Consider the following 27,213-nt stretch of genomic DNA (forward strand, 5'->3'; position numbering starts at 1 on the left):
GAGGAGCTTTTGCCCAAGGTGTGGGGGCGGAGAAGGTGGACACTTCTGATGATGGAGGTAGTCAAGTGCATGAAGAGCGCATATAGCTGGCCAACGAATGGTCCATGGGAGAGCGGTTTGAAAGGAGCGTGGTTTCTTTGAAGGTGGCATATTCAAAAGGAAGGATAATGGACCTGAAATTGTTCCGGGCATCATAAGTCGGCGGTGCATCTGGAGGCAGTAAATGGCGTGGGCTTTGGTGAAGGATTGGTTGGGATGCCGAGGACAAGTTTTGTCGTGGCCGCTGGGAAGCCAACCAAGACGCCAACGTATGCATCGACTTCTCTCAGACCTGTTCATAGGTAGCCAAAGGATAGGGTCTAGGGAGATAGTCGGGCGACAGTGCGTAAGAAGAACAGAGGCGTGCGTTGCGCGCTTGTGATTGAGGTTATCTTGGCGGAACTTCCTTTGCATCAAACGTAAAGAGTGGCGATCAAGAGATTCTGGGTTTGGTGCGCATAGTTTCCAAATGGGAGACCTAGAGAGTTTATACCATTGGGAGTGACTTCTAGATTGGCGGATCAATGGGGGGTAGGTGGGAAAGTAGTGCATCATCTCGAAGGGTATAGGTGCGTAGAAGGAATTGGGACTGAAGGGAGTAGGCGCGTTCCTGCATGGTTGGTAGGTTTGCCAGATGTAGCATCACTGTTGTGGAGGAATTGCGCAAACCACCGAAGATTCGACGTATGCAAGCGTTCTGAGCGTCGTCCAATTGCTTGCTAAGGAAGGAAGTAACCTTGGTAATGGCTAGCCCGTATTCTAATTGGGCACGAGCGATTTGGGAATAGAAACGAGTGGCTAAGAGAGGGGTAAAACCTTTGGGATGGATGCCAATAGCTGAGAGTTGGTTCATAGTTGTACGGGCTTTAGTCTTGTTGTTAGCAATCAGTTCAATGGCGTCGAGATGGCCACCCGAACGAAAAGGGATTCCGAGATAGGGAAAGGATGATTGTTTTGGGATTGGTTCTCCATAGAGGGTATAACTTGAAGACGGTTGTGTTGGATCTAATATAACACATTTACTTGGGTTCCATCGGTATCCAAGTTGGCAACTGTGGTCTTCGCAAGACTTGAGGAGAGTGGGCATATTAGCCTTAGCAGCTATGAGGACAACATCATCAGCATAGAGGAGACAGTTTATGCGAAGGGCGAGTTCGGTAGGGGAAGTATCTGTGGTTAGTGGTCGTGGGCGCAGAAGGCGAGGTAATTCGTTAATGTATATAGAATACAAAAACGGAGAAAGAATTGATCCCTGGAGGACACCAGTGGCCGGCGAGAAACGAGTAGACGTTGCATTATTGAGTAGGACTTCTATCTGGACCTCATCAAATAGATTCTGAAGCAAGCTAATCAATGCAACAGGTGCTGTTTGCTCTAGATTTTTCCAGATACAACGACGATCTACAGTATCATATGCCGATTTTATGTCTAAAAAGGCCAGTAACTATCGGCCAATTAGTCTAACATCTGTCTTCAGAAAAATATTAGAGCGCTGTATCTACAGCTTTCTGGTAGCTAATAGCCCTCCCCTGGGCATAGCTCAAGGCGGCTTCCGTGAGTCCAGAGGATCCTTAGACCAAGCTCTCTGTCTAGCCGAAATATGCAACATCCTACGCCGCTTTCATCATATAACCCCAGTACCTGGCTCCGCTGGGTCGCCTTTTTTATAAATCGGTACAACTTGCGCTATTCGCCAGTCTGCAGGTGTATAGGACCAGGTCCAGCGTAATTGGAACAAAAATAGCAAGATATCTGCAAGATTGGCCTGTAAAGGAGCGAGCATTTCTTGACGTAAATGATCAGGACCTGGAGCCTTGTTAGACGGTAATTGCCTAGGTGCTGCTTGTACATCATCCAACGTAATAGGGCAAGTTTCTCTCGCAAATGGAGTGGAGTAGGATAGGGAGGAGTGGGCCTGCTCTACGCCTTGGAGTAATCGGCCAGAGTAGATCGCCTGTAGGTGGGAGGCCATCACGTTAGCTGCATGTCACGGGCCTTCTATAGTAGAAAAAGAAGGCTTTAGGTTTCTATTTTTACGAATTTTATATAATTTTGCGATGGCTTTGGTATACTCCCCTTGTTCCATTTTATCACAGAACTCTTTCCATGTATCTCTTCTTCGTTTTAAAATCATCCGACGTAGTTTCGTCTTAGCTTCTTGATAAAGAAGCCAGTATTTGAGACAATTTACCCCTTGTGATTTACGCCATTTTCTATAGTAGTGTTACTTAAGTTCGAAGACCTCTTGCAAATCAGCTGTCCAGAATTGTTGCAGGGTGTTGCACCATTGTTGCGTATTACGGCCACATACCTCATCCAGAGATTGGTAGATCGCTTGACATAGGTTGTAATTGAGTTTTTCAATATATGCCGATGCAGAGGCTCTGTTGTTAAAGGAGAGAGCAGTAGTAGGTATAAGATCCTTGGTAAGATGGGAAAAGTGATTATTGTATTGAGCTCTTAACTTTTCATCTTTTAACTTGCCCAAGTGCCACAAGATCCTTTTAGGTGGGAGGGGCCTCTGAGGTGGAGCTGATGCTTGAAAAGATAGGATCATAAACTTATGATAGGAGTCAAGCGATAGTTAATAGCTTATACAGTATTTCCAAAAATTATTGACACTGATGCCAGGGGTAAAATTCGCGTTCGTTAAATTCTATTGTCACGTAAACCATTGGCTGATTTCGCTTGCTGACAAATTGAATGTCGTATATGAAGTGGGTGTGGGGTAAGGAGAGACACCCACAGTTGGATGGCCGATGACCCAGATGTTTGTATGAAGGAGGCGTTGAGTAAACGAGCGTACACACTCTATACGGATCAAGACAAAGTTAGATTCTTTAAACTGATGTTTGAGAAAGTTATGAGTGCTTCAGCTGCTGCAAAACAATTAGATATTCATGTTCACACAGCTCAAAGATGGGCTCAAATGTACAAAACGGATCCTGATAGTGTTTTTATAAAGCATAAGAAGCCGGCCGCTCGCGTATACTTCAAGAAGGACACAAGCAAGTGATCTTGGAGTATGTAGATGAGAATCCTTCAGCCGTCTTGGAGCAAGTGATGGAGCGACTACTTCAAAATTTTCAGGATCTCAAGGTCTCTAAAAGCACTGTCTACAATTTTGTAAGAACTGAATATAATTTGTCACTCAAAAAAGCCCAATTCCAGCCTGTAGATAGGAACAGTGAAGAAAAAATTCAGGAGTGTTTTGACTGGGTTCGTAAGTGGGGGCGTACGGACATGGACTTTAGAACTAATTGCGTCTTTCTCGATGAGTCTGCGTTTCACATTAATTTAAAACGTAGTATGGCCTGGTAAAAAAAAGAATGGCCTGCTGTGGTCACAGTGCCTAAAACCCGAGCACAAACAACAACGATTTTAGGTGCGATCTCTGCTTTAGGATTAATAAAGTGTAGCCTGAGATTACCGCAGCCGCCAGCCAAGAGAAGAAAGAGAGAAGGCTATATTGAGCTAACGAGCATAGAGACAATAACTAGTGATTATTTTAGCTTTCTGAAGGCCATGATGGATGAAATGGATCAGTGCCCACATATGAAAGGGTATTATCTAGCTATGGATAGCACTGTAAGACCTCAAAGCCTAGAATCCTGATGTCGTTCAAGCTGAGCAAGCCCTTTCTCAACAGCCAAGCAGCAGCGTATCCGTAGAAGGTTTTGGCCGCTTCCTTCAAGCCAGATCTTAATAGTCTGCCGTTCTCAGTCGATTCTATGGATATACCACCACAAACCATGATAATGGATACCCCCTCTTTCGCAAGCTCCCTCTTTCAGCGTACTTCAACGAACAACGTGCCGATCAAAAGCTTATTCAAGACTTACACACCAAATTTGGAGAAGACGCTGTGTTTGTGATAGGAAGCTGGTCCGTTCCTCATGCTAGGTATCATGAGCCCATCCGTGGCCTTGGTTTCCGAAGACTCCTCAAGAAGCATAGGTTCCAAGTCTATCTTATAGACAAGTACAAGGCCAGTAGGTGCTGTCCAACATGCCACAACGAAAGCCTCCACACGTTCCGTCGTGTTCCAAATCCACGACTGTATCAACGAGAGCGATATCCTACTGTTGTCTGCCATGGCCTTTTAAGGTAATAATACATGAACCACTTGGATGACTTTATACTGATTGAACATTGCTTGTAGGTGCACTAATCTATACTGTAGACCCGACATGGCAGCTCCAGATAGATATCGCTTATGGAACAAGGATGTCACTGCTTACCTCAACTACGTGCACATCCTTCGTGGGCTCCGACGTAATGGCATGGTTCCCCATAGGTTTCGCCGGGTTGCTGTTGCTCCTACAAGATGTCGAAGAAGAGTGGACGATCAGGAGCAACCAAGAACTAGAATACGCTTAGACGATGATTCTCCGTCCTAGTTATCGCTAGGACACATCTAGATGCCTCCGGGGTAAGTTGTATGTAATAATTTTCTTACATAACTAACTGTATAATTCTCTATACTCTCTCCCTGGTACTTATCACTCTCATTTGTATGTCGTTTCCTTTTGCACGCATTTTATTTTTTAACCTTTGCGTAAATACTTTCTTTAATATGCACCAATAATTTATTTTCATACACGTCATAATATTTTAATAAAATAGTAGTAGTCGCGAAGAGTGACGCCAATCGAGGTGAGAATTCAAACACAGGCTGAAAAAGGGTACCTAAGTAAGTGATGGGCAAAGTTTGTTGTCAATAGGCTAAGGGAGATTGTTCAGAAGCAGCACACTTCGTAAGATTTCATCCATAATAAGCTTGTAAGCCATGAGTTTCACATGTCTTGAGTAAGCAGGATCCATGATTGTATAACAGACGCCTCTTTGTTCTTTAACTCAGTTTTTCTGGCCCGCCCCAGAATTGAACGCGTCCTACTGAAACGAAAGTAGTCTGCACTAAAGAGAAGGAAAATAAAGTTGCTTCCGGTCAGAATCTACTAACTCAAAGACGATGGCATATTCTTTACTTGGATGTTCAATATAATGGGAGATGAAAAATGTTGTCGCATGGCACCATTTTCAACCATAGATCAATCCTGCTTAACAGGATTCCTACAGATATTCGATTTCTCACAAGATTCCTGGTATCTCTACTGAGCAATTGATCATTCCACTCTTTATGAGGCTAATATCCTTCAATACAGCTGCCTTCCCCAAGAAGTTACCTCACTGGACGAGTGTTCCCTTCGTTGACTTGAAAGATTTCAATAATTATCTGCGTCTTTAACTTTTAGTTTACTTTATCATGCTTTAACTTTAAGCTCAGAGGTTTTATTCTTTTGTATTAACAGGATGTCTTGTTCTATTTAATATATCCAGACACAAATATGATTAAATTCAATGCAAAAATTGACATATAACCAGAAAAGACAACTCTTTCTTTTTCTAGCAATCGCCAAATGCAAAAATACGCCCAGTAAGTAAACTAGGCAAGTTGCTTTAACCGCTCTTCAAACCATAAAAAGCATGAAAAAAAATCATGCGTAAACAATTTGTTAAAAAGCGCATTAACATCAATCTTGCCATAGAATTCATTCAGGGAAGTAACCGAGGAGTTTTCAATCATTTGACGCGACACTATGGATTTCGCACTGTTGATTTTGATAAAATGGCTTAATATACAGTAGTTAGAGTTCCAACAACAACAATAACAACAGCTAGAGATTATATGTAGTTTCCTCTTCCAGCTTATCCTCATCAGCTTTAGACCTTGCTAGATGAACGCCGAACCGCTGTTGCCTACAGAGGTGCCAATATCAGAGGAACATATAGAGGCAATACGCCTACTCTCGTAAAGGTAACGATTGTTTTTATATTGTACCATGATAGAAGAATACTTGTTTTTTCACTCTCATCGTAGGTAATACAACGAGCTATTGCAACTAAAGCTGTTGTGATTCCGGTGGATAAGTTCCGAACGTCTATTACTTGCTGCCACTGCTTTGAAAGACTGGAGGATGTAATAAGTAATTACATTTTACCAGATGATCAGATACTACAGTGCTGTCATAGACAATATACGAATTTAATCAAGAAATATTTCATGTAACTAAGACAGCTTTGTTCAATAGGAAAAAAAAAAAGGCACAGGTCGAATGGCCAACCCGGCTATCCATTAGAGCGGAGAGCAACAATGAAATGCATGGAGAGATTCTATTTAATTTGACTTATCACTAAAAGTGTGTGCACGTAATCTTATAATATATGAATTCACTCTATTCATACTGATTACAGTCATTTATCTCATTATCGGTCATAAGTAGACATTGTTCTACGGCAATCAAGAAGTCAGTAGAAAACGTTTCGTCAGTGTGATATATTCAGTCTTCTGGGCCATGAAAAGTGCTAATTGTTGTTCTTGTGATTGTATGCTAAAGAAGAGAAGTAAAAGTGTGCTTAACATTGGTCCAGTCATGGTATAGTTTCTGTAATAAAAGTATCAGAAAAATAATCTTGGTTGCAACAGTATTTGTAGTTTACATATCTCGAATAAAGATAAGGGAGAAGGACAGCCATAATTGATGTAACATGTGAAAGCAACAATTTAGATAGAACGTCATCAAAGACTAATAGAGAAGGAGGGGGGGGGGATGAGCTGCGTCTTTAAATTCGGATAGTAAGCCTATAGTTTCGGAAAACAGATTCACATTATTTTTTGGCAGTTCTCTTGTGAAACGTTCTACCAAACCAACGGAACAACAACAAAATAAGGGCTAAAATGATGACATTATATTCTTTTTCTTTCTTGCTTTTTATTTTTTCTTTCTTTCTATTATATTTTATAAAAGGGAGATGTCAATCATCAATACAAGCACAGAGTATTATAAAGTTCAACCACGCTCTTCTTCAGAAAGAGATAATAGCCATCTACTTCAATCAGCGTTAAAAGCAGCGTCAAATGATATGGCTCATAGATTATTAAACTATGCTTCATTGGATAAGATGGACTGTGAGGCTAGTTGTATTCTGATTGCATTAGCTAACCATCAAGAAAATCAAGCGACTGGATTGAAACAGGTTGGGGGGATCTTATTGATATATTGTCCAGCTAACATTATATTTTATAGGAAGAGCAAGACAGCCAGAGTACAATGAATAATGTATATAAAAAAGTATAATTATTAAAATAAGGGCTTGGTTTTAATGAAAAAAGGATATAAAATAAAATAGGAATGGAAAAGAAAGCTTGATGAAGACAAGACGATCGTGGTCTTACCACAAAAGAGACAAGCTGCAAAAGGTAACTATTGTCCATAATATAAATATGTATGTGTATTTAACAACATCTAATATAGCTACTGTAGTCGTACAACCAAATCATTCATTGAAAAATGACCCAATAATGCTTTTGATGGCTGCAGCAGAAGTAGTAGAAAGAAAGAAGAGAAAAGTATCAAAACATAAGCAACATGGCTTCTCAAGGCAATATCATTCAATGGTAAGAAGAATACGATAACAACCTTTTATTAAACTTAAATAGAAACAAAATCCAAAGATAAAGCAAAATGCTTTACATGCTTACATTACTTATATGATCTATAACGATTTAGCTCATAGATCTCCTTCAAAAGTAAAATGCGTATATATTTATTGCTATAGTTACTAATTCCTACTCGTTAGTACCCCAATAATAAAAAGATCCCTTGGTATTCCTCTCCTCCTGCCCCTGCCTCTCATCCTTCCTTGCAAGACAAAAAAACATCCCCCATCATTTCACGCCCATTGACAGCTTTCCTTTGGAATGACACAGCCATGATAGAGAAAAAAAATGTCATGATTTTACCTCCTATTGGCTCAAAAAATTCACAGTAATAAAACGATTATACGTTTAAAAATGATTTATTTCCCACTATACAACATTTTTGAATATATTTATTCTTCGTCGGATTCTTCAGCAAGAGTCATGGCGATACGATCCAAATCACGTTGACCATCTTGGGTAATTCTGCGACCACTGCTGAAGGAGTTAGTCTCTATTATTTAAATAATCCAGACACTTACCCCTTCTTATCCTTTTCCAAGACACCAATCTTTTCCAAGGATTGAAGAACCTTACGGTTGACGGAACCAGAAGCATCAACGTGGTGAGAAGGACGAGAACCACGGTTGACGGTACCACCATGAACCTTGTTCAAGGCACCAACACCGACATTCTTACGGATGTAGATGTGGCGAGCGACGGAAGCTAATAGATTTTAGAAAACTGTGTGTATTGTGCAATGTTGTATAGCTATTTACCAGCACGGATATAGTACCAATCGGGATCATAGGGAGCTAATTCCTTGAAGGTACCAGTCTTGACGAGGTCGACCCACTTGGGGACTTCGAGCTTACCGGTACGCTTGAGGTAGGCAGCATAGGCCTTGATGAAAGCTAGAGATATATTAGTACTGTGCTTAAAGAGAAACAGAGAGCATGTCAAGCCAAGCCACAGAATTGTCTCTAATATCAACTGCTTCTGCCCGTTTCTTTTTCATTTTGTACGCGAGTTGTACATTTCCCCCCTTTATCATGATATGTAATGACAAAGAAGAAAAGCAAGTATAAATAACACTCTGTGACTTGACTTTTCCTCACTGTATTCCAACTGTAAATAAAAGGCCAAATATCATACCATGAGCATTGACGTCCTTAACAGTGATACCAGCCATTGTGTATAATTTCGAAGTTGCTAAAAAAGAGAAGGATTCTCAAATTGCTCGGCTTTCCCTACTTGAAAAAAAAAAATTTTCAAAAAAAAATTGGTTGAACCCCGCCAGAATATCAAGTCACACTCATAACCCAGTTTTAAGTGGCCTATTGTGGGATATTTCTTTTTCTTTTATCGCAATACAATCGTGTTTCTAATGTTTGGAACCAAAGGATAGTAACTTTACATAAACTTATCATGCAGTCGTAATTAGAAGCTAAAAACATGCATATGTGCGTGCATGTGCTAGTGGGAAGAAAGAGAGAAAGGTCTGGCGATGAATCCCTTTCTTGTTATGCTGCAGACTGTTTAAAAATGCGCTTGATTGGGGAAAAACTAACGATCATGACAAGGAAATGAGTATCTACACCAAGATCGAAATTAAGGGAAAGCTTGATTCTTTAAATAAGGCAAGATCATTCATTGCTATAAAGAATACAATCATGCACTCCAAAAGGGAAAACAATCATATATGTTTGTGACTGCAAGCCTAAATGCATAAATTACGCCTTTATATGTTTATTTATCTTTTTTTACTACCTTGTCATGTCAGAAGCCAACCCTTTGCAATTCTCTACGCCAAAAGATGTGGTCGAAACATCACTATTTTCCTTTCATCCACTCTTTTATTTGTACTTTATGCTGAGCTTTTTCTTTGTGCCATACCCATTCTATCGATGGATCGCAACTAGATATAAATGGGAACTGAATACAAAATCAATAGCGAGACATTGTAGTGATATCATGCTAGGGATGAATTACGGGTTGATCCTATTTACATTTGGAAATTACACTCATACCTTTAGGTTAGTTAAAGACTCAGACTAAAAAAAGGAGAAGAGGCCATTACTGATCTACTTGATTCCTGCCTTTAGTTGGATTACTGTTGTTGCCTTTTATCCTTCCCTCTTTGGCTATGGTCTCCTTGCTGAGCTTCCATTCGCGAAACAATCGTTACCTAATATAAAGCATTGGCCCAAGGGTATGTGGGTTATCTTTCTTACTGCACTTGGGTAAAAAACGTTCTTTTATTTTTAATATACAATTGAATTAACGAGCAATAGTGTCATTCTAGCTTTCGCGGGTGTTCACATCTATTTTGCATCACAGCTAGAGATGCCTTTTGTTGTTTACTACGTATGTTCCTTGCTGATCCCTATATTTTTCTTTGCAACAGCCATTTTACTTAAAAAGGAAGTTAACCAAAATTGGCTCAGGACGTTCTACGTGACACGGATAAGCCGACGTCAAAGATTGGACACAGAAGATAGTCAGCCTAAAAATGACACGATACCCTCACCATATGCTCATACCATTAGTATTCACCTTCATCATTGGCAAATATTTTACGTATTGGCATTCTTTACAAGGTTGCATGATTTGTCTAAAAAGTACGATGCATGACTTACTTTTAACTCTAGATTTACCCATCCTGTATCTCAAGTTGCAGCAGGAATTGTCATTGCTTGTTATATGCAAGGTATTTGTGCATGTAAGTCAAATACATGTCTGTTTTCTCTATTTGGTTAACAATAATAGACGGCTATGATCACTTGGTCAATGATAACATGTAATAACCTTTATTCAATAAACACATTAAAACGCGATTTCCCAAACACGAACAGCTGCGTCTTGACCCACCGAAACGACAGCCAAGCTATTTGTCTTTTTCAGGAATCGGACGCTATTGACAGCATCAGCATGCGCATTCTTGATTGCCGCCTTTTCTCTAGGCTTTTCACGGTTCCAGATATAGATGTTGGTATCAATACTACCACTCACCAAGTAGTTGCCGCAGGGGGACCAGTTTAAGGAGGTGATTCTGCTTGTGTGGAATACCCAGCTCTGGATGACCGTCGACTTGGTCTCAATATCATACACAAAAATCTTGCCGACACTATCTCCTACAGCGATCAAGTTGAGTTCAGGATGAACGGCAAGTGCGGTGATGTTGCCCATGTTTTTGGAAAGTTCGCCTGTGACTGTAAGCTGTCCGTCTTCCAAATTATAAATACGCACTTTACTATCCGTCTATACACACATCAATAATCAGTCAAAGGTAGCATTAAGATTTTATCTCTTTAAGTACCTTTCCGCCCACATAAACTGTTTTGCTATCAGGACTAATGTCTGCTACTGAAGGCGTAAAGTCTGGTTTTTCGATTTGTCCGACCTTTTCCAAGTTCTCGTTGTAGACATAGACTGTTTCTGGGGTTGTGACAACGACTGTCTTGTCTTTGGAGATAGCAGCCGAGGAAGGAAGGGAGCCTGTTGATGTTATCTTTTCACTTTTTTAATTTTTAATTAGAGAGATTAAATTTGAACAATGTATGGGCAGTATGACATGTACCTGAGATTACGTGCACTCGTAGATCCAAGACGCAATGTGTCATCCATGCCTGTGGTGACAAGCACATCGTCATGAGTAAGGACAGTAGTCACCTGGTTCTCATGACCTCCTTCAACAAAACAAGCTTCTGTGCGTTCTTGTTGACTGTAATCCCAACTGTAGACGCGACCATCATAAGAACCAGTGAATAAGGTATCTTGTTCTGATACAGATAAGGCTGTGATTGCTTTAGCGTGTCCATCGACATGACGTGAGATACTACCACTGTTCTTATCCAGATAATGCAACTTGCCCGAGAGTGATGTAGTAATCAAGTAGTCACCCTTCCACAAGTTACCTACCTGCTGATTGTTGACAGGATCTGAAGCCGAGTTGATCGTGAATGTGCTAATATACATATTTAGTCATTGCTCCCCTTCACATGCATCAATATAAAGGCTTACTTGACGACTTTTTTTGCGCCAACATCCCAAATCTTTGCTGTACAATCTGCAGAGGAAGTTAAGATTTGGGTGCTATCGTCTGACCAAGAGAGGGCAAAGATGCCACCTGTGTGACTGTCCTCTACTTGAGAGAGTTCACTGACCTTATCTCCCGTTTTACCGTCATAAACAAAGATTTTTCCATCCGCGCCTACACTAGCAAAGAGATCACCATTAGGCGAGAACTTGACATCATGTACAAATCGACTATGGTCGCGAATTGTCTTTTCAAATTTGAAAGGTACGCCATGAAAGAAGCTGACAGCCAAATCGTCCGAGGCGGTCACGGCACGGAAGGGACGTTGGTGTCGGATACTGACACTGTTGATCACCTTGGTGTGGCCAGTGATCTCGCCTACGGAAGAGAGAGAATCAAACATGAAGGCGTGACCGAAACGTTCTTTGCCATCGCCTACAGCAATGATACGCTTGCTTTCACTGTCCCAGGCAAGGTCTTTTATTTTACCAGAAACAGGTCGGATTTCGCTCTTGAGAACGTGTTCTTCATTGATGGTGTCCCAGATACGGACGTTACCCTGAGCATCTGTTACGAGCAAAGAGGTTAGTTTTTTTTTTTTTGTTATTGTTTGTATAGTATACCTCCTGAAGCCATGTAATAACCGCTTGGACTGAAACGCGCAACGGTCGTTTGTGCTTTGTGTCCAGCATATTCGGTAGCAATAGAAGGGTTCTTTAAAAAATGTTACATGATTTTTATCTTTCTTTAAGAGTAATTATTACCTCCAAATCTCTAATGAAGACAGACCTTCCATTAGTATAAGCAAATGTCTTTCCCTTTGGGTCCGCTTCGAGCTTGATAGATTCACCACGACTGGTATAAGGAAGAGGAGCAAACGTGTATTCTATTACAAGTAAATACTTTATTCTATTTCCTCTTTATAAATATATATTTACTTTTGGTGTAAGTAGGCATAAAGAACAACTTGATGTTTTCGCCACTGCCAAGCTCAGTAACCATATGAACTATTCATGCGCCGATTCAATATGTACATGTACGCACCACTTTCTCTATACTCAAAAAAAATGCATAATGACGTAGAGACAAAATGAGAGAGAGAGTCGAAGCTCAAGTTTATTAATATGATGAATGTTTAATCACTTTATGCTTTTAGATTTTAAAGCTTTTTTTTTCCAAAGGACGACAAAGAAAAGAAAATGCCAAGTCTCACAAATGCGCCCTGCAGAGACTGTGTAGATAAAGACGCAAGAATTGGGGATACCCGGGAGAAGACAACAGCAGGGGCAGATAAAGAGACATGACAGGTAGAGGAAACAGGGTTGGCGGGCGTTGGCAGGTGAGATAGAGTGACCCTCTCTACCAGAAACATTCACTGGAAGGAACAACGAAGGGGACAAGTGGAGCGAGTAGGGCAAAGACTGAGTTGTTATGCAATCATATCAGGCATATGTGGATACAAAAGTGCAAATGTGACTTCCTTCTCACATTTTGGAAGAGAATGCGATGGCATATTTTAATACATGATTGAGATGGTTGCATTGTTAAGGGGGTCATAGCATGAATTTTATTTAAGTTATTGCCAAACATATTAGCCTTTTTTTCTATTTGAATAAAATGCTACAATGATCTTTATGCAATTTGAGTAAAGCCTGGGAAAATAAAGACGAGTATCCGCAGCATGAAGTGGTACCTTGGTTGCTTAGCTTGGTTATTGAACAAAAAGAATGATGATTGGCTACAACCCCTTTATTCACATGACATCTGTCGTCATTTACTATTATTATTTTTATTTTGATTATCTTTGGATCATGTATTTCCTTCTTTCTTGTCAATCTTGTTTTCAATCGAATTCATTGGCTCAATTCGTTTGAGTCATTCTTGTATTGAACAAAGATAAAAAAAACAAAAAACAAAAAAAAAAGAAAACAAACAGCTAAAGTCATGAGGACTTCAAAACAAAAGATAACAAAAAAAAAGTGATTGACATCCAATGACATTGTTTACTTCCAAATAAAGGCAAAACAGATTTTTTGTATGTAGTTTGTAACCATGCAATTTGAACTATAAATTCCTCTTTTTACCTTTATTTCTTTTTTCTTTTTTTTATTTATTTATTTAAAATGAAGATTGGATTAGCTATTTTATGTTTATTTGCAAGTCAAGGTTTAGGTTCAATTCTCCCTGGTGATAGCAAAGTTCACTATCGTCTTGGTTTATCTCGTAGCTTTGGCCCTGATTTGGCACATAGAGAATACAAGTTATATGATACTGTCGGTAATTTCCAAGGTACCAAGCGATCTGAATTAAATGCAGAAGAAATTGCTATTGAATTTGCAAAAAGAGAGTTAACAACAAGTGATTTTATCGTCCAAAGTTCATATAAAACCGATCTTAATGGTGTGACGCATGTTTATTTACGTCAAATCGTAAACGGACTCGAAGTTTTTAATGGCAACATCAACATCAATGTCGATCGTTCTGGCCAAATTATCTCAGCTGGTAACTCATTTGCTCCCACTAAATCATCAGCTTCTTTCTTCAACCAATTCATCTTTTCTTCTCCGTCATCATTCTTTAATGAACCAAAGAACGTCATTCCTCCTCAGGACGCAATCCTGTCCCTCGTTTCTTTTGTCAAAGGGGGTCATCCAGTCGATCCAAATGAATTTGTTCAACTCAATTCATTCAAGGACCCTGATGTGATGATGTTTGAAAATGTGCCTTATGCTGAATCTCCTGTAGAGGTCAAACAAGGTTACCTTCAACTAGATAATGGTCAACTTCAACTTGTTTGGGACATTCAGTATGAACTACAGGATAATTGGTACAATGGTCATGTGAATGCTTATGATGGCACAGTCATCAGTCTAGTCGATTGGGTCTCTTCTGCTTCCTATAGAGTCATTCCCTTTGGCATAAACGATCCTACTGAATCTTCACGAATTTTACTCAAGAACCCTCAAGACTCCTGGGCAAGTCCGTACGGCTGGCACGTTCAAGGCATCCAGAGTCAAGGTGCTCAACCATTCAATGTGACCATAGGCAATAACGCCTACACACATACAAACCCTGATGGTGGTAACAACTGGGAGAATAACTACCGCCCAACCGGTCAATTGGACTCAGATGATGATATCACTTTTGACTATGAAGCTGATTTCGATACTCAGGAACCCGTCGACTATCAAGACGCTGCTGTTACCAATCTCTTTTACTGGTGTAACGTTGCCCATGATTTCTTCCATCGATACGGATTTGACGAAAAGGCTGGTAACTTTCAGCAGAGTAACTTGGGCCGTGGTCGTGAAAAGGATAATGGTGAGAACGACGCAGTCATTGCCAATGCTCAAGATGGATCAGGTAGAAATAATGCCAACTTTGCTACCCCTCCTGATGGCAAGCATGGCAAGATGAGAATGTACATCTGGGACCAGACAAGCCCTATGCGTGATGGTGACTTTGAAAGTGGTATTATCATCCACGAATATACCCACGGTGTATCCATCCGTCTGACTGGTGGCCCTGCCAACTCAAACTGTCTCAATTGGAATGAAGCAGGTGGTATGGGTGAAGGGTGGGGCGATTTCATTGCGACGGTCATTCGTATGAAAAAGGAGTACACCCGTGATATCGATTTTAGCATGGGTAATTATGCAAATGGTGGTGAAGGCATTCGTAAATACAAGTACTCTACCTCTATGAAGACAAACCCAAGCACTTACAAGATCATGGACCGATTTGACTATTGGGGTGTTCATGCAAAAGGTGAAGTATGGGCCGAAATGCTTTATGAAGTCTACTGGAATCTTGTTGATCTTCTTGGCTTCACGCCTGACTGGTTCCCACCCGCACCTGAGGATACATTCAAGACGGCTATGGACTCAGATGATCTTCAAAAAGTTCGTGATCATATCACATCATACGGTAATACACTCGCTGTTCAGTTGGTGATAGATGGACTGAAGTTGCAGCCATGCAGCCCTACCTTTGTCGATGCTCGTGATGCCATCCTGCAAGCTGAGCAACAGTTGACCCAAGGAAAGTATTATTGTGATATCTACAGAGCATTTGCAAAACGTGGTCTAGGTGTTGGTGCTAAAGTCACTCAGAGAGGCTGGCTGGAACAACGTACCGAAAGCTTCGAACTTCCTTCTGCCTGTCAATAGAGAGAGAGAGATCATTATCATACATACGTTTTGTATGTAATGTTTTTATGTTAAATAAACCTTTATTATTTATGAAATATCCATAGTTGATACACTGTTGTTATTTGTATTGGTAGTATTAGTATTGGTATTCACATTGGTAACATTAATTGCTGCACTATTAGAAGCATTATTGCTATTGCTATTATTATTAGTAGTAACTGTGTTGCTTGTAGATGCTGATGAAGATGTATCCATTGAGACTGTAGCATAAGCAGGCAAACTAAAGTAAGTTCCCACATCAGCAATTCTTGTAAGATCTGCCAGCATGGTCACTATTTCTGCAGTAACATAAATGTTTTCAGGCAAGCTAGGCGTTGATGTAGGAAATGACTTGGAAAAAGCAAAGTTTTTAAACAGTTCTTCATGGCTCATTTTTACATACCTTTTCATCTTTGAAGGAAGAATGGTATCTCAATATAAATCCACAAAGTACAAATCGAACAATGAAATGGTACAAGAAATCATCCGTCATGAACCGCTTCACACTCTTATCCACGGTTGCATCCGCCAAAAGCAACTGACCGATCGTCTTTTCCATAATCGACACCTTTTGCACGCACTCGTCCCATTTTTGTTGATCGAGATTGCCGATATCTGAAACAGAACAGAACCCAAGTAATGGTGTGTGCAGAAACAAGGTGAAGAGACTGCCTATTTCGCTCTTATCCTGTACAGACGAAGGATACTCTGTAGGCGACATGAGACACATGAACGGTTGGCCAAAAATGCTAGGCATGTTTTTAAATGCGATACTGTAATCACTATCAATAATTAAGAACAGAGGCTTTCGAGTAAATGGGATAAGATCTGCCGGATGTAGACAGTGAACAGATGGGACTTCTGTATGCTTGGGCGTTGATGTGCTTCCAGAGGATATACCTACGCCGCTACCTGTGGCTATACCACCTACAGCTGCTGCTGTTCCTGCCATGGATGAAGATAATCCACTGGTTGTAGCGCCAGCAGCTACTCCAGTGCCCGGTCCTGTGTTGGAGGAACCGGGATGCATACTATTTCCCGCTGCTATAGACGACGAAGGTGCATTGCCGACAGGAGAACTAGCCGTCATTGTGCCGCTGGCTCCAGAGTTGCCAAGATTTGCACTGTTCGACGAAGGAATGGCTGTGCCTTGAGCTGCATTGGTCGTGTTTGATGCATGGTTACGATGATCTCCTTTATGCCGCTGACTTGTCATCACGCCTCCGCCAAAGCCCGGAAGCATCTGATCTGAATATCCACAGCCGTCGGCCGAGAGATAGAGCATCAGCGCACTGTGATCTCCTGTGTCCTTGAAGGCAGCCGAGATATAGACCAATAACTGACTGAGCGAGGGTCGGTAGAGCAGATACTTGTGTGGATTCGGCCGTTTGGGTTTATCGCTCGATAAGAAAGGTTCCCTTTCCAACGACTGAAGCATACGGTACATATCCAAGGTGAGCTCAGAAAATTTGATCTGCTTTTGGTAATTTCCGACCAGAATGGCCTCTTGAAGTCTCAGTTTCTCGCCTGGTCTCTCTTCAATACTATGCCTCAGCCTGTGTTCGATCTTATCTGGGGTCTTGTCGAGGTTGATAGGGACTAGTTTTTTTTCTGCCTCTGTAAATGTACTGACTTCTTCTAACACCATTTGCCATTCCTTTGCGTCAGGTGGCTTGAAGTTCTTGATGTATTCTTCGATCAGACCTTCCAATTCGCTAATGAGCTTTTGAACGCTTCCACTTCGGTTGAGTAATAAACAGACGATAATAAATCGTGCATAGTATCTCATCTTTTTGATCATCAAAGCTGAGCTACATATAAAATGAATAAATGTATCCTCATGGTCGTCTCTCTTACTTTTTTACTTCTAGGACGTCTTTAAAGTATTGTCTTTCATGGATAGCTTCGTAAAAGACGTAGGCTTCATGCAAATAATTGGTTTCGCTTGTCCTTAGGCTTACATAATGAGCTTTAATTTCTTTCAAGTATAAACAATTTCTCTCTCTCTACTTACTAGTAATGATAATACAGCTGTCCAATCTTGCTTGCAATCTCACCTACTTCCCATCGTTTTAATCCATAATTAGCCTTGTCTTCTAATATAGGTCGGTGTGTCTGTTGAAACTTCCATAGCTTTGTATAGACTTCAAAGGTCTTTTCAAAATACTATAGATTAATAAAATAAGAGAGCTGACAGTAATAAATGGATTTTTTCTTACAGGCCTCCATTGTCTATGACTTCCCGTTGGAGGCAAGTCTCGTAGTCCACTAAACAGACTTTGACTCTTTTCCAACAGATACTGAAACTCCTCTACAAGCTTTTGGTTGCGCATCGTTTGTTCTTCACCCTCTGCATTATTTGTTACTGGTACGGCCTGTTCTCTCTGTTGCTTCTCAGTTGCTGTACTGCTATTAACATTTTGTGTAGCAGCAGCAGAGGTAGTAGCAGTTGTTGCAGTTGTCGTATTTGAAATGGTAGTTTGTAAGGAATCTAGTGAATGTAAGCCCGTTTGTTATAAATCTCCTCTCTTTCCTTTACCCATAGACTTCATATTTGATAGCTCTCCTTGCGATGCATTTTCAGGTTTTTTATGTTGATCCATTCCGGAAAGTCGCTCAGCAGAGAAAAAAGAAAGTTTGGCTTTTCTTATGCGAGGAACGTGAATTGAATGCGTAAATTTAAAGGCCGAATACAGACAAAATGTGCCATGCCCTTGAGTGTTTTTACATACAGATTTGAGGGAACGAATATGCTGATCTGTAGTAATTCGTCTAAACCAGAATTAGAGTGTATGTAAAATAGATATGGACATACTTAACCTTGGCTCGTTCCCAACATATGAGACTAGCGCCACGGTTTCCTTTTTCTAGTGAAATACGATTTGCTGTTTTTATTTAGGAAGCTGTGCATGACTTCTGCCACATTAAGCGCGCATGAGTCAAGTTATGCTTATGTGTGTCGAGTCTTCTTTATGATCATGTCACCCTCATCATACACATTATTATATCTATTACAAGTTTCTATTTTAGTCTCTCTTTTGATATAAATAATATAAGCATCATAAACACGTCAATGCCACAGGACGCCAAACGTAAAGTGACACACACACACACACACACACACACAGAATGAGCGACACCGCGGAAACGGTCTTCAAACCGATAGATGAAAGGTTGCTCATTTTGGATAACGTCCAATCGGATCACTATTTTTTGAAGCAAATAGTCATCATCTCTTTATATTTGATAAAGGCATTATCTTTAAAAAAGGTTCATTTAGTGCAAGGTGAAGCATAATTTACAGTTTATTATGATGTTCTTGTAAACATATACACATATATATATATATAAATATATACATAAAAGATGACATATATATATAATCCATACAAAGGGGGAGAAAAAAAAGAGAAGGAGGGGGGTAAGTCATAAGTGGGGGAATATGAAATGAGTGTGAATTGTATATAAATAAAGGCGAGATTAAGATGTGGTACGTGTAACACGGAATTGTGTGCCTTTGTCGTCGCATGAACAAGAGTAAATGGAGGATACATCAGATAGGGAAGATGAAACTGAACTTGCAGATGATAGTGACTGTACTAGTGGATATGGTCTATACGCTTTATATGCTAATGTGGGTCGTCGATGGTACGAAAAGTATGAATCATGAATAGTATTAGTTGTTGTTGTTGTTACTGGAAATGGGTCATCTTTAGATGCTTCATTTGACTGACAAGAAACTGAACAAAATGCCATATTCTAAATAATAATAAAATTAACTTATTAATTTTTATATTGAATATGAGTTTACATCATCAGCAAGTCTCTTTTCGCAATATAAGCAATAGTTCATTTCCATTGTCGTTACAAAAATAATATAAAAAAGAGAAAAAGAGAAAAGGGGTGAGAAATTATAAAGTTAAAAGATAGCCAAAAGGGCCAAAAAGATAGGATGACCTAAACTGTCTGAGCGAGTCACATAGTTTTCTCTCTTTCTCTCTTTCTCTCTCTCTTTCTTTATTAAACACTATTTATCTCTTTTTCTCACGCGTGCAACTTCATTTTTTCTTTTATTCATTTTTTTTGTCTTGCTTCCCTTTTTGAGTTCGCGTTAAATGTAAACAAAAAATGTAACTGATCGCGCATACGCGTATATAGTGTTTATTTATGCTTTGTTATGTATTGTAACAGATCTACCCCATATTTATCAATGACACATAAACATTATTATTATTAGAAAAAAGACATTTCTTATATACAAACTATTTTGCAGATCCATCATTTTTATCTTGTCCTTCAATAAAATAAAAAGTGTGTAGGTTATTTTAAAAAAGTCATGATTGGTTCTCATGGGGAAACACAAAAGAGGGGGGAATAAAGAAATTCCATTATAAAGCTTATCGTCACGAGAAATCATAAATAAAAGGGCCCCTTTTTATTTATTTTTGTTGCAAATGATCAAAAGAGTAACACAACAAGAATCCATGTGAAGCCATCAGATGAAGTTTATAATCCAAGTTGAGCAGCAAATGAAAGAGCTACCTGAGCCGCCATCTTGCGTCTTTCTTGGTCTGAGAGGGTTTTACCATGTTCTCTCATCGATTGTAGCATTTGAAATGTTTTATCCAAGCCATCTTCTTCATCTATTGAACCAAATAGCTTACTTTGCATTTCACTAATTTCAGACTGAGACGGTAAATCTATATATATCACTATTAGACAGTTTGTATATACATGTTTATGATGTATCCAAATTTACCCATATCCTCTTCTTCTTCTTCTTTATATAGCTGTAGTTCCTGAATTTCTATATATATATTGCACATGAGTATATGTCATATATACTATTCTATATATTACCTCGTATCAGATCCTGTTCCTCTTCTTGTTCTGTCATCTTCTTTTTCTTCTTTTTCACCATTCCTTCCCAGAGATTGGTTTGAATGATATCCAATGCTAATGCAATGCCTACTTTATCAAATGGTACATCTGATTTTACTTCATTCATATCAACATAATCAAATGCATGAGATAAACACCAATCATTCATTTCTGCTGCCTTTTCTTCCTTTATTGAACCATAATTTATGCACATTCGAATATTAGGCTCTGCTTGTTCTAAAAATGGTAACCACACCTTTATACTTTCAAAATGCTCTGTCTAATGATAACAATGTAAGTCATCATTGATATCCTTTGTCTTTGTTCTTACTTCTTTCATAACAAATATAAAACAATCCACTGCTTTGATCACTTCTTCCTTTTGACTATAGGCTTTGGCTGTCTCTTGTTGATCTACCTCATCTACCCAAAGGTCGACATTGGCAGTATAATATTTTGTGTCAATCTTGTAAGGTATTGATATTCCTGTAATATCACCCTTTGTTTCTTCCAATCGTTTATCAATCAAGCTGTCGGGAAAAGGTGAATTCGATTCCTTGAAGAGATCTTTCTAACCTGTGTCAGTAAATGTTTAAACATAATTGATCGCACACACCTTTAACAAACTGAAGTGATTGCCCATTTTGTTTGCTTGTAACGAGTATTTTATTCTTTAAAGACATTAAAAGAAGATGAAAAAAAAAGAAGGATATACGCGACTTGAATTATTTTTGACATGTTTATATATGAGGCGTAGCAGGTTCATTAGGCTTTTTTCTACTTTAATGTCTATCAACCCACCACCTCGAGGGAAACCGATTAATATCGAAGAGTTAAAACGGCTCAAACAAGCTAAAAAGGAAGCCAAGAAGGCCCTCAATCAATCTAAACCTCCTCCTCCTCCTCTCAAACCTTTACGTCGTGATTTCAAAAGGGTCAATGACCAAGGCCACCGCCATCTCATCAGAGTCATGTCCTTTAACGTAAGGGAATTTTTTTTTTGCTTCTATATTTTATATCTAACTTATCCCTTTCTTGTGTCGTAGTAGATCTTGGCTCAAACGCTTATCAAACGTGAACTCTTTCCTGATTCTGGAGATGTGCTGAAATGGGTAAATATACAAAACTGCCACGCAGCAAAAGAAACTAATGGCTATGTAGAAAATCAGAAAACAAATGATTCTTGAAGAAATTGAGTTTTATGACGCAGATATTATGAGCCTGCAGGAAGTGGATAATGTGGATACGTTTTATAAAGAAGCGTTATCTAAACTAGGTTATGAATTGACATTCTACCATTATCCTAGCAAACACCATGGTAATAATAATAATAACAATAACAAGTTATTAACTTGTTAATGCTAGGCTGTGTTATTGCTTTTAAAAAGGAAAAGTTCAGTCAAGTAAAATATGCAACGATAGATTACAATACAGATCCTCTCTGTCCTCCGTCCATCTTAACAGGAAATGTGGCTCAAATACTAGCATTAACATCTAAAGAACATCCAAACACTGGTTTCGTTATCGGAAACACGCATCTCTATTGGAGGCCGTCGTGCAACTATGAACGATTGAGACAGACTGTTATCTTTGTGAACAAATTACTTGAATTCAAATCTGAACTAGATGATGATATGCAATGGATATCGTTGCTTTTAGGAGGTATGAAGATATATATATGATGTATCTTCATTGTATTCTTATCACCGAGTAGATTTTAATTCGACACCTGATGATCCAGTCTATGGTATTCTCACTGATCATGCCCTGAGTGATGACCATATCCAAGATTTAAACAATTCTCTAATGGTCACACTGACAAACCAAGGCGAGTCAGACGAAGAAGAAGAAGAAGGGAAATTAGAGAGCAATGATGGTGTATCTATTGACCCTGATGCAGTGATTAGTGTGAATAAATTGGTATCGCTCTATAAAGGCGGCCAATGGAAAAGCGTGTACAGTTCTATCGCTAAAGTTCAACCAGATCAAAGTGGACTATTAGGTGAACCTAAATTTACAAACTATACTGCTGCCTTCAAGGGACCTCTAGATTATATGTTTATACAGCACGACATGCTTATCAAAAATATTCTCTTACTTCCCTCAGAAGCCAATCTCAAGCCATCTTTGCCCAATAGAAATTTTGGCAGTGATCATCTTTGTCTGGTGGCCGATTTGGAGTTTTAATTTTTCAATAAACCTTTCTCCCCCCCCCCCTTTTTTTTTTTTTTCTTGTTCAACATTTTACAATGCAAGTTCAAATACTTGTTCCACGGCAGGACAAAAGGTTGACGCTTAATGTTGAAGAAGACGAAGCAGTATCAAGCCTTCGAAAGCGAATAGCTAATTTGATCGAGTTGAATAAGAAGGACTTTTTACTCATTTCACTTGGAAAAATTGTAATACATTTTAAACACTCGTATACTCGACTATTATTTATCTCTATTTTTAATAGTTAAATGATACCTGTGCAGACAGTCAACCTGCTCTAATTACATCAACCTATCGTATACGTGATAAAACTGCCGTGATTGTCCATATCAACAAGACGTTTGGACGCGTCTCGCCATCAGTCAAAAGATCTCTTCCAAGCCAAGAAGAAAAAGAAAATAAACCGCGTAAGCAGGATGTCATACTTGACCTAAATATTGTCACTGCACCATACGAGAACTTTTACTGTACACATTGTCATAACAAAGGCACCAAGTGTCCCGAATGTGGCTGTCGTCAATGTTTACGAAAAACGGGGGATCCACTCGTAAGCTTGGACTTCTATATATTGAATGATTCATTAACCTATCATATAGATTTGTGACCAATGTGATAGTTACTGGCATGCGCAGTGTGCAGGCTTATCAAAGATACCAACTGCTGAATATTGGTAAAGAATAAAATGAACAAGATTAACTGAGAGTCTCATTATTTTCCTTTTCACTGTAGGTATTGTCCAGATTGCATCAATACTGATGTGGATTTAATTATTGATAAAGAAAAGAAGGTGGCCAATGTTATGTCTTCATTGGATAACTTGATACGCATCAAAGAAAACGAATGTAACATTGGTATGTAGCTATTGATTTCGTTTTCTTTTTTCTTTTTTTCTTTTTTTAATGCCCTTTTTTCTTTCTTTCTGACCAGCGCCTCATAATCATGTCGGCAAAATTCCTGGTGTTTACTGTGGACAGACTTGGAGCAGCTCGAATCTTCTTACCAGTTGGGGTGTTCACAGGTAATCAAAAAAAAAGTGATAAACAGTACAGATATTGATGATTGCCATCAGATGTATGTCATTTTCTACTCGTATCGTCGGTAGTTATATAACAGGAGCTACATCGATCATGCTCTACCGTAACTTGAGTGGATTGGAGACATTTGTGGATAAAGGCTATGAATTTATTATCGCTGGACGTAATATCACTGCCAAAAATGACCCGGATATGCTCAAAAAGGTGCTCGTACGTCAGGACAGGGCTTTGGCACTTACTTGTGATGCACCACTGAATGAAATGACAGGCGGTGCGGCATATAATTGGAGAAACAGTCGACCCATACGTGTTGTTCGTGCAAGAAATGCAGTTCGTCCACCTAATGACTTTGAGCCCGAGCAAGGTTTTCGTTATGATGGTATTTACAAAGTAGTTAAATACTGGCCCACAATTTGTAAGGAAAAAAAAAAGAAGGTAAAATAATATACTAAAAAGCTGCTTGATAGTACCTAACCCTGATCGTGTCGTGTGGAAATTTATGCTACGAAGAGACGATGACGAGCTAGCTCCTTGGCTATCAAAGGCTGAAGAAGAACGTAAGAAGAAAGGATTGAGAATGATACATGAAGATGAAAAAAAGAATAAAAAACTCGTCAAATACAAGATACCCGCACGCATCCAGAAAATGATGGCAGAGGATAAAAAGAACCAGAGACTTTGGGAAGGCGTGAAGAAGCTCGAATTCTACTCCGAATACGAATTTTTGAATCACTTGTTTGAAAATGTGGTGACTTGCTGCAGTGGTGCATGTCCCAAGCCTATAAAGGTAATATGTTGTTTTTATTTGTTTCTAATGCTAATGTATAATAGAATCCTGCGGTGACTCCATGCAGTCATGTCTGTTGCATAAGGTGCTTAAAGCACACAAAAACAGAAGCTTGCTTTGTTTGTCGTGCGCCTATTCTCAGAAAGGATATAAAGATTGACGAAGATCTGGTCAAAATACTGATGGCACTTAATCCCGCATATCAAGCTCAGACGGATAAAATACCCTGCCCTGCATTAGGATATAGAAAAGCCAAAAGAAAGCATACTATTACTACAAAAACTAAGAAACCGAGAAAGAGATTGAGAGTTGTTATTGAAAGTTCTTAAATTATTCCCTTATCCTGCCGTAATGATTGTATATAAATAGTGGATAGCATTATGCATATAAATAAGGAGGGCTTCGTATTTTATTTCTTCATTATATACGTTGATGTTTTTCTTTATCTTCTTTGTCATTGAACTTAAAGAAAGATAACCATTGCCAAAGGCAGCTGAACCGTGGCAACTGTTGAAGGTAGGTAGACTTGTGTTCTTTTCCAGCAAGCATGGCAATGAGAGCACCACCAATACTACCACCGTCAGTCGCGATTTCTAGCTGAATACGCTGGCTTATATTGGGGCCAAACCAGTTGGTGAGAGACTGCTGGATACGGTTAGACATTGCAGGATATTTTTCAAAGGTGGATCCGTTGATGCCAATGACAATTGGTTCAGTTGACCTCAGTAGGTCGTCCTGCTGCTCGATCAAGGAGACCATGGCTGCGGCGGCTAACTGAGCAGCTCTATTGGACACGGACAAACAGATTTGTGTGAAAATGTCGAGGTCATGTAGTGTAGGAACGTAATTATCGTCTGAACGGAAAGAAAAATGAGAACTGAAGCGAGCGAGTCGCTCTTGTGGGGCAAGTTCCAAACAACTAAAAACAATAAGATACAGCATGACAAAAATAAAATGAAATTACCTTTCGATATCACTAGGAATAGCCGTATCAAATTCCAAAGGAACGTCAAACTCTTTGGGTCGATGACTTTGAAAGAGGTGACCTTGTTGGATGAGATCCAGGGCGGCCAGTCGAACAAGTTCGCCAATGTAGGCACCGGACATCATCTTTTCATAAAGTTGAAACTTGGGTTGACTGTGGTTTTTGTCAAGTTCGCGATCATACTTGTTGAGAGGAAGATAAGACTCGCTCCCAAAGATATCAATTTCAGTATTGATCAGCATCTTGCCCTCCTGTTGATAACCATGAAGTTTTGTTATTCGTCTCATTTCTTCTGGATAGGAAGCATTAACACCCGTACCATAGATAAACCCAATACGTGCCTTTGGATTCGTGTATGCGTGGGCCACAAGTGTTCCGACAGTATCGTTGACCAGAGCAGTGACCCTGACAGGAACACCCTATCATGACTGTGAGTTACAAAACAGAATTGTATGTCCGCCTTACTCTTCGTTGAAACGCCGCATGAAGCAGGTCGGACAGATCATGCCCTTCGAGACCCTTGATGGTGAAACCCTTTCCCATACGCAGAATTTTTCCTTTAGAGATGCTCGTTTGACTGTGAAATAGATGAGTCGACTTTTTCGTGCCCCATCTCATCTATGTCTACCTTACTCTATAGGGAAACTCCAACAGACGCCCATCGACAAAGGTTTGGATGAACCTAGTGTGTGAACAAGTTGAGCAACAGCAAGAGCAATCCAATCAAAGAATTCAGTAGCTTCACTCGTCCGTATGGGATCATTAGGAGCAATCGTTTGACGGATCTGAGTGACTTTAACCTTGGACTGACCTAGTAATTCGACGGCACACACACGAAGGGTGCTTCCCCCTAAATCCAATGAAAGAAACGTACCTGTTTCCTGACCTGTGGGCAAACGTGTGACATAAGAGGGGATCATTGTGGCCAGACCGGATGCTGAAGCTGTGTTTAGTCCATGATTGTACTCGGATATAAATCCTTGGACGATGGCTTTGAATGTTTCTTGACTTAGTTTAAACTCTTTATGAACCGATTCCATTTTTTGATATTAAGAAAGTAGAAAAGAAAAAGAGAAAAGAAGGAGGAGGAGGAAGAGAGAGAAAAGGGAAAAAGAGAAAAAAAAAATCATATGCACTGTATTAGGTTATACTGAGAAATAATACTTTTTGTTGTACGAATAATTATGTAAGCTATTGATTTTCCTTGAAATAATACCTTTTCAATTAATCAGGGAAAATAGGGGTGTGGGGATAAATATAAAAGGCATCTTGTTATTTTTCCTGATTCCGCTCCAAGAAATCTCGAGGTCTTCTTGCTTATTTGTCATGTTCTCCTTCGTTACTAGGCCGTGACTTGATTTTAAGATCACAGGGTGATTAAGTTTTATTACGCATTTCTTCTTGAGCTTTTGCAAAGATAGAGAAAAAATATTCTCAGTAGGGCAGTTACCAAAATTAGCCGCATGTTACATCACTTTTTGTATATGTTACTTTCGTCCCCTCTTCAATTGATCACACACTGTCATGAGATACATGGTTTGATCCTAATACTTAAATAAAGAACTAA

The 27,213-nt window shown here is 39.5% G+C and overlaps 10 protein-coding genes across 10 annotated transcripts; 5 read left to right on the top strand and 5 right to left on the bottom strand.

Annotated features, from left to right (window-relative positions):
* Window positions 1-6,852: 6,852 nt before the first annotated feature.
* On the top strand, window positions 6,853-7,872 carry RHIMIDRAFT_240557 (uncharacterized protein; the record flags this gene model as incomplete). The annotated part of the gene is made up of 6 exons (XM_023609405.1): window positions 6,853-7,077; window positions 7,128-7,160; window positions 7,231-7,300; window positions 7,356-7,498; window positions 7,541-7,630; window positions 7,681-7,872. 6 exons carry the CDS (start codon window positions 6,853-6,855, stop codon window positions 7,870-7,872), a joined length of 753 nt encoding a protein of 250 aa, XP_023463149.1.
* Window positions 7,873-7,932: 60 nt separating this feature from the next.
* RHIMIDRAFT_206629 (ribosomal protein S16) lies at window positions 7,933-8,431 on the bottom strand (the record flags this gene model as incomplete). The annotated part of the gene is made up of 3 exons (XM_023606918.1): window positions 7,933-8,014; window positions 8,062-8,245; window positions 8,299-8,431. Coding segments are annotated over 3 exons (399 nt in total), but the record flags the coding sequence as incomplete, so codon positions are not given.
* Window positions 8,432-9,295: 864 nt separating this feature from the next.
* On the top strand, window positions 9,296-10,323 carry RHIMIDRAFT_240559 (uncharacterized protein; the record flags this gene model as incomplete). The annotated part of the gene is made up of 5 exons (XM_023609406.1): window positions 9,296-9,555; window positions 9,625-9,762; window positions 9,814-10,119; window positions 10,171-10,241; window positions 10,289-10,323. 5 exons carry the CDS (start codon window positions 9,296-9,298, stop codon window positions 10,321-10,323), a joined length of 810 nt encoding a protein of 269 aa, XP_023463151.1.
* A 22-nt stretch (window positions 10,324-10,345) lies between these two features.
* RHIMIDRAFT_285825 (WD40 repeat-like protein) lies at window positions 10,346-12,560 on the bottom strand (the record flags this gene model as incomplete). The annotated part of the gene is made up of 7 exons (XM_023613314.1): window positions 10,346-10,780; window positions 10,839-11,037; window positions 11,100-11,486; window positions 11,543-12,125; window positions 12,182-12,272; window positions 12,323-12,444; window positions 12,497-12,560. 7 exons carry the CDS (start codon window positions 12,558-12,560, stop codon window positions 10,346-10,348), a joined length of 1,881 nt encoding a protein of 626 aa, XP_023463152.1.
* A 1,121-nt stretch (window positions 12,561-13,681) lies between these two features.
* RHIMIDRAFT_285826 (uncharacterized protein) lies at window positions 13,682-15,727 on the top strand (the record flags this gene model as incomplete). Its single annotated transcript, XM_023613315.1, has 2 exons — window positions 13,682-13,847; window positions 13,905-15,727. 2 exons carry the CDS (start codon window positions 13,682-13,684, stop codon window positions 15,725-15,727), a joined length of 1,989 nt encoding a protein of 662 aa, XP_023463153.1.
* Window positions 15,728-15,796: 69 nt separating this feature from the next.
* RHIMIDRAFT_240562 (uncharacterized protein) lies at window positions 15,797-18,351 on the bottom strand (the record flags this gene model as incomplete). The annotated part of the gene is made up of 6 exons (XM_023609407.1): window positions 15,797-16,099; window positions 16,152-17,559; window positions 17,606-17,704; window positions 17,763-17,914; window positions 17,968-18,239; window positions 18,288-18,351. 6 exons carry the CDS (start codon window positions 18,349-18,351, stop codon window positions 15,797-15,799), a joined length of 2,298 nt encoding a protein of 765 aa, XP_023463154.1.
* A 1,691-nt stretch (window positions 18,352-20,042) lies between these two features.
* On the bottom strand, window positions 20,043-21,347 carry RHIMIDRAFT_262735 (uncharacterized protein). The gene is made up of 5 exons (XM_023611628.1): window positions 21,246-21,347; window positions 20,961-21,196; window positions 20,609-20,909; window positions 20,508-20,555; window positions 20,043-20,448 (listed from the first exon to the last, which is right to left on the bottom strand). The coding sequence occupies exons 1-5, from the start codon at window positions 21,310-21,312 to the stop codon at window positions 20,255-20,257; spliced, it is 846 nt and encodes a 281-aa protein (XP_023463155.1). The 5' UTR covers window positions 21,313-21,347; the 3' UTR covers window positions 20,043-20,254.
* RHIMIDRAFT_262737 (Endonuclease/exonuclease/phosphatase) lies at window positions 21,325-22,844 on the top strand. The gene is made up of 5 exons (XM_023611629.1): window positions 21,325-21,612; window positions 21,679-21,741; window positions 21,791-21,947; window positions 21,995-22,291; window positions 22,344-22,844. The coding sequence occupies exons 1-5, from the start codon at window positions 21,415-21,417 to the stop codon at window positions 22,814-22,816; spliced, it is 1,188 nt and encodes a 395-aa protein (XP_023463156.1). The 5' UTR covers window positions 21,325-21,414; the 3' UTR covers window positions 22,817-22,844.
* A 34-nt stretch (window positions 22,845-22,878) lies between these two features.
* RHIMIDRAFT_240565 (uncharacterized protein) lies at window positions 22,879-24,990 on the top strand (the record flags this gene model as incomplete). Its single annotated transcript, XM_023609408.1, has 8 exons — window positions 22,879-23,028; window positions 23,085-23,387; window positions 23,437-23,510; window positions 23,570-23,691; window positions 23,768-23,858; window positions 23,910-24,289; window positions 24,342-24,661; window positions 24,706-24,990. 8 exons carry the CDS (start codon window positions 22,879-22,881, stop codon window positions 24,988-24,990), a joined length of 1,725 nt encoding a protein of 574 aa, XP_023463157.1.
* A 91-nt stretch (window positions 24,991-25,081) lies between these two features.
* RHIMIDRAFT_240566 (uncharacterized protein) lies at window positions 25,082-26,686 on the bottom strand (the record flags this gene model as incomplete). The annotated part of the gene is made up of 4 exons (XM_023609409.1): window positions 25,082-25,580; window positions 25,626-26,065; window positions 26,112-26,223; window positions 26,280-26,686. The coding sequence occupies 4 exons, from the start codon at window positions 26,684-26,686 to the stop codon at window positions 25,082-25,084; spliced, it is 1,458 nt and encodes a 485-aa protein (XP_023463158.1).
* Window positions 26,687-27,213: the final 527 nt, after the last annotated feature.

Source organism: Rhizopus microsporus (genome assembly GCF_002708625.1).
Source record: "Rhizopus microsporus ATCC 52813 unplaced genomic scaffold scaffold_17, whole genome shotgun sequence".
NCBI lineage: Eukaryota > Fungi > Mucoromycota > Mucoromycetes > Mucorales > Rhizopodaceae > Rhizopus > Rhizopus microsporus.

What these genes read in the sequence shown, in the direction of transcription:
- RHIMIDRAFT_262735 (XM_023611628.1), bottom strand. Translation starts at nt 21,312, where the DNA reads ATGTCTTTAAAGAATAAAATACTCGTTACAAGCAAACAAAATGGGCAA. An exon ending in GGAACAGGATCTGATACGAG is followed by an intron (nt 20,556 to 20,608) that starts GTAATATATAGA and finishes ATATATATATAG; the next exon opens with AAATTCAGGAACTACAGCTA. An exon ending in AGAAGAAGAAGAGGATATGG is followed by an intron (nt 20,449 to 20,507) that starts GTAAATTTGGAT and finishes TGATATATATAG; the next exon opens with ATTTACCGTCTCAGTCTGAA.
- RHIMIDRAFT_262737 (XM_023611629.1), top strand. Translation starts at nt 21,415, where the DNA reads ATGTCTATCAACCCACCACCTCGAGGGAAACCGATTAATATCGAAGAG. An exon ending in CTGGAGATGTGCTGAAATGG is followed by an intron (nt 21,742 to 21,790) that starts GTAAATATACAA and finishes ATGGCTATGTAG; the next exon opens with AAAATCAGAAAACAAATGAT. An exon ending in GATATCGTTGCTTTTAGGAG is followed by an intron (nt 22,292 to 22,343) that starts GTATGAAGATAT and finishes ATCACCGAGTAG; the next exon opens with ATTTTAATTCGACACCTGAT.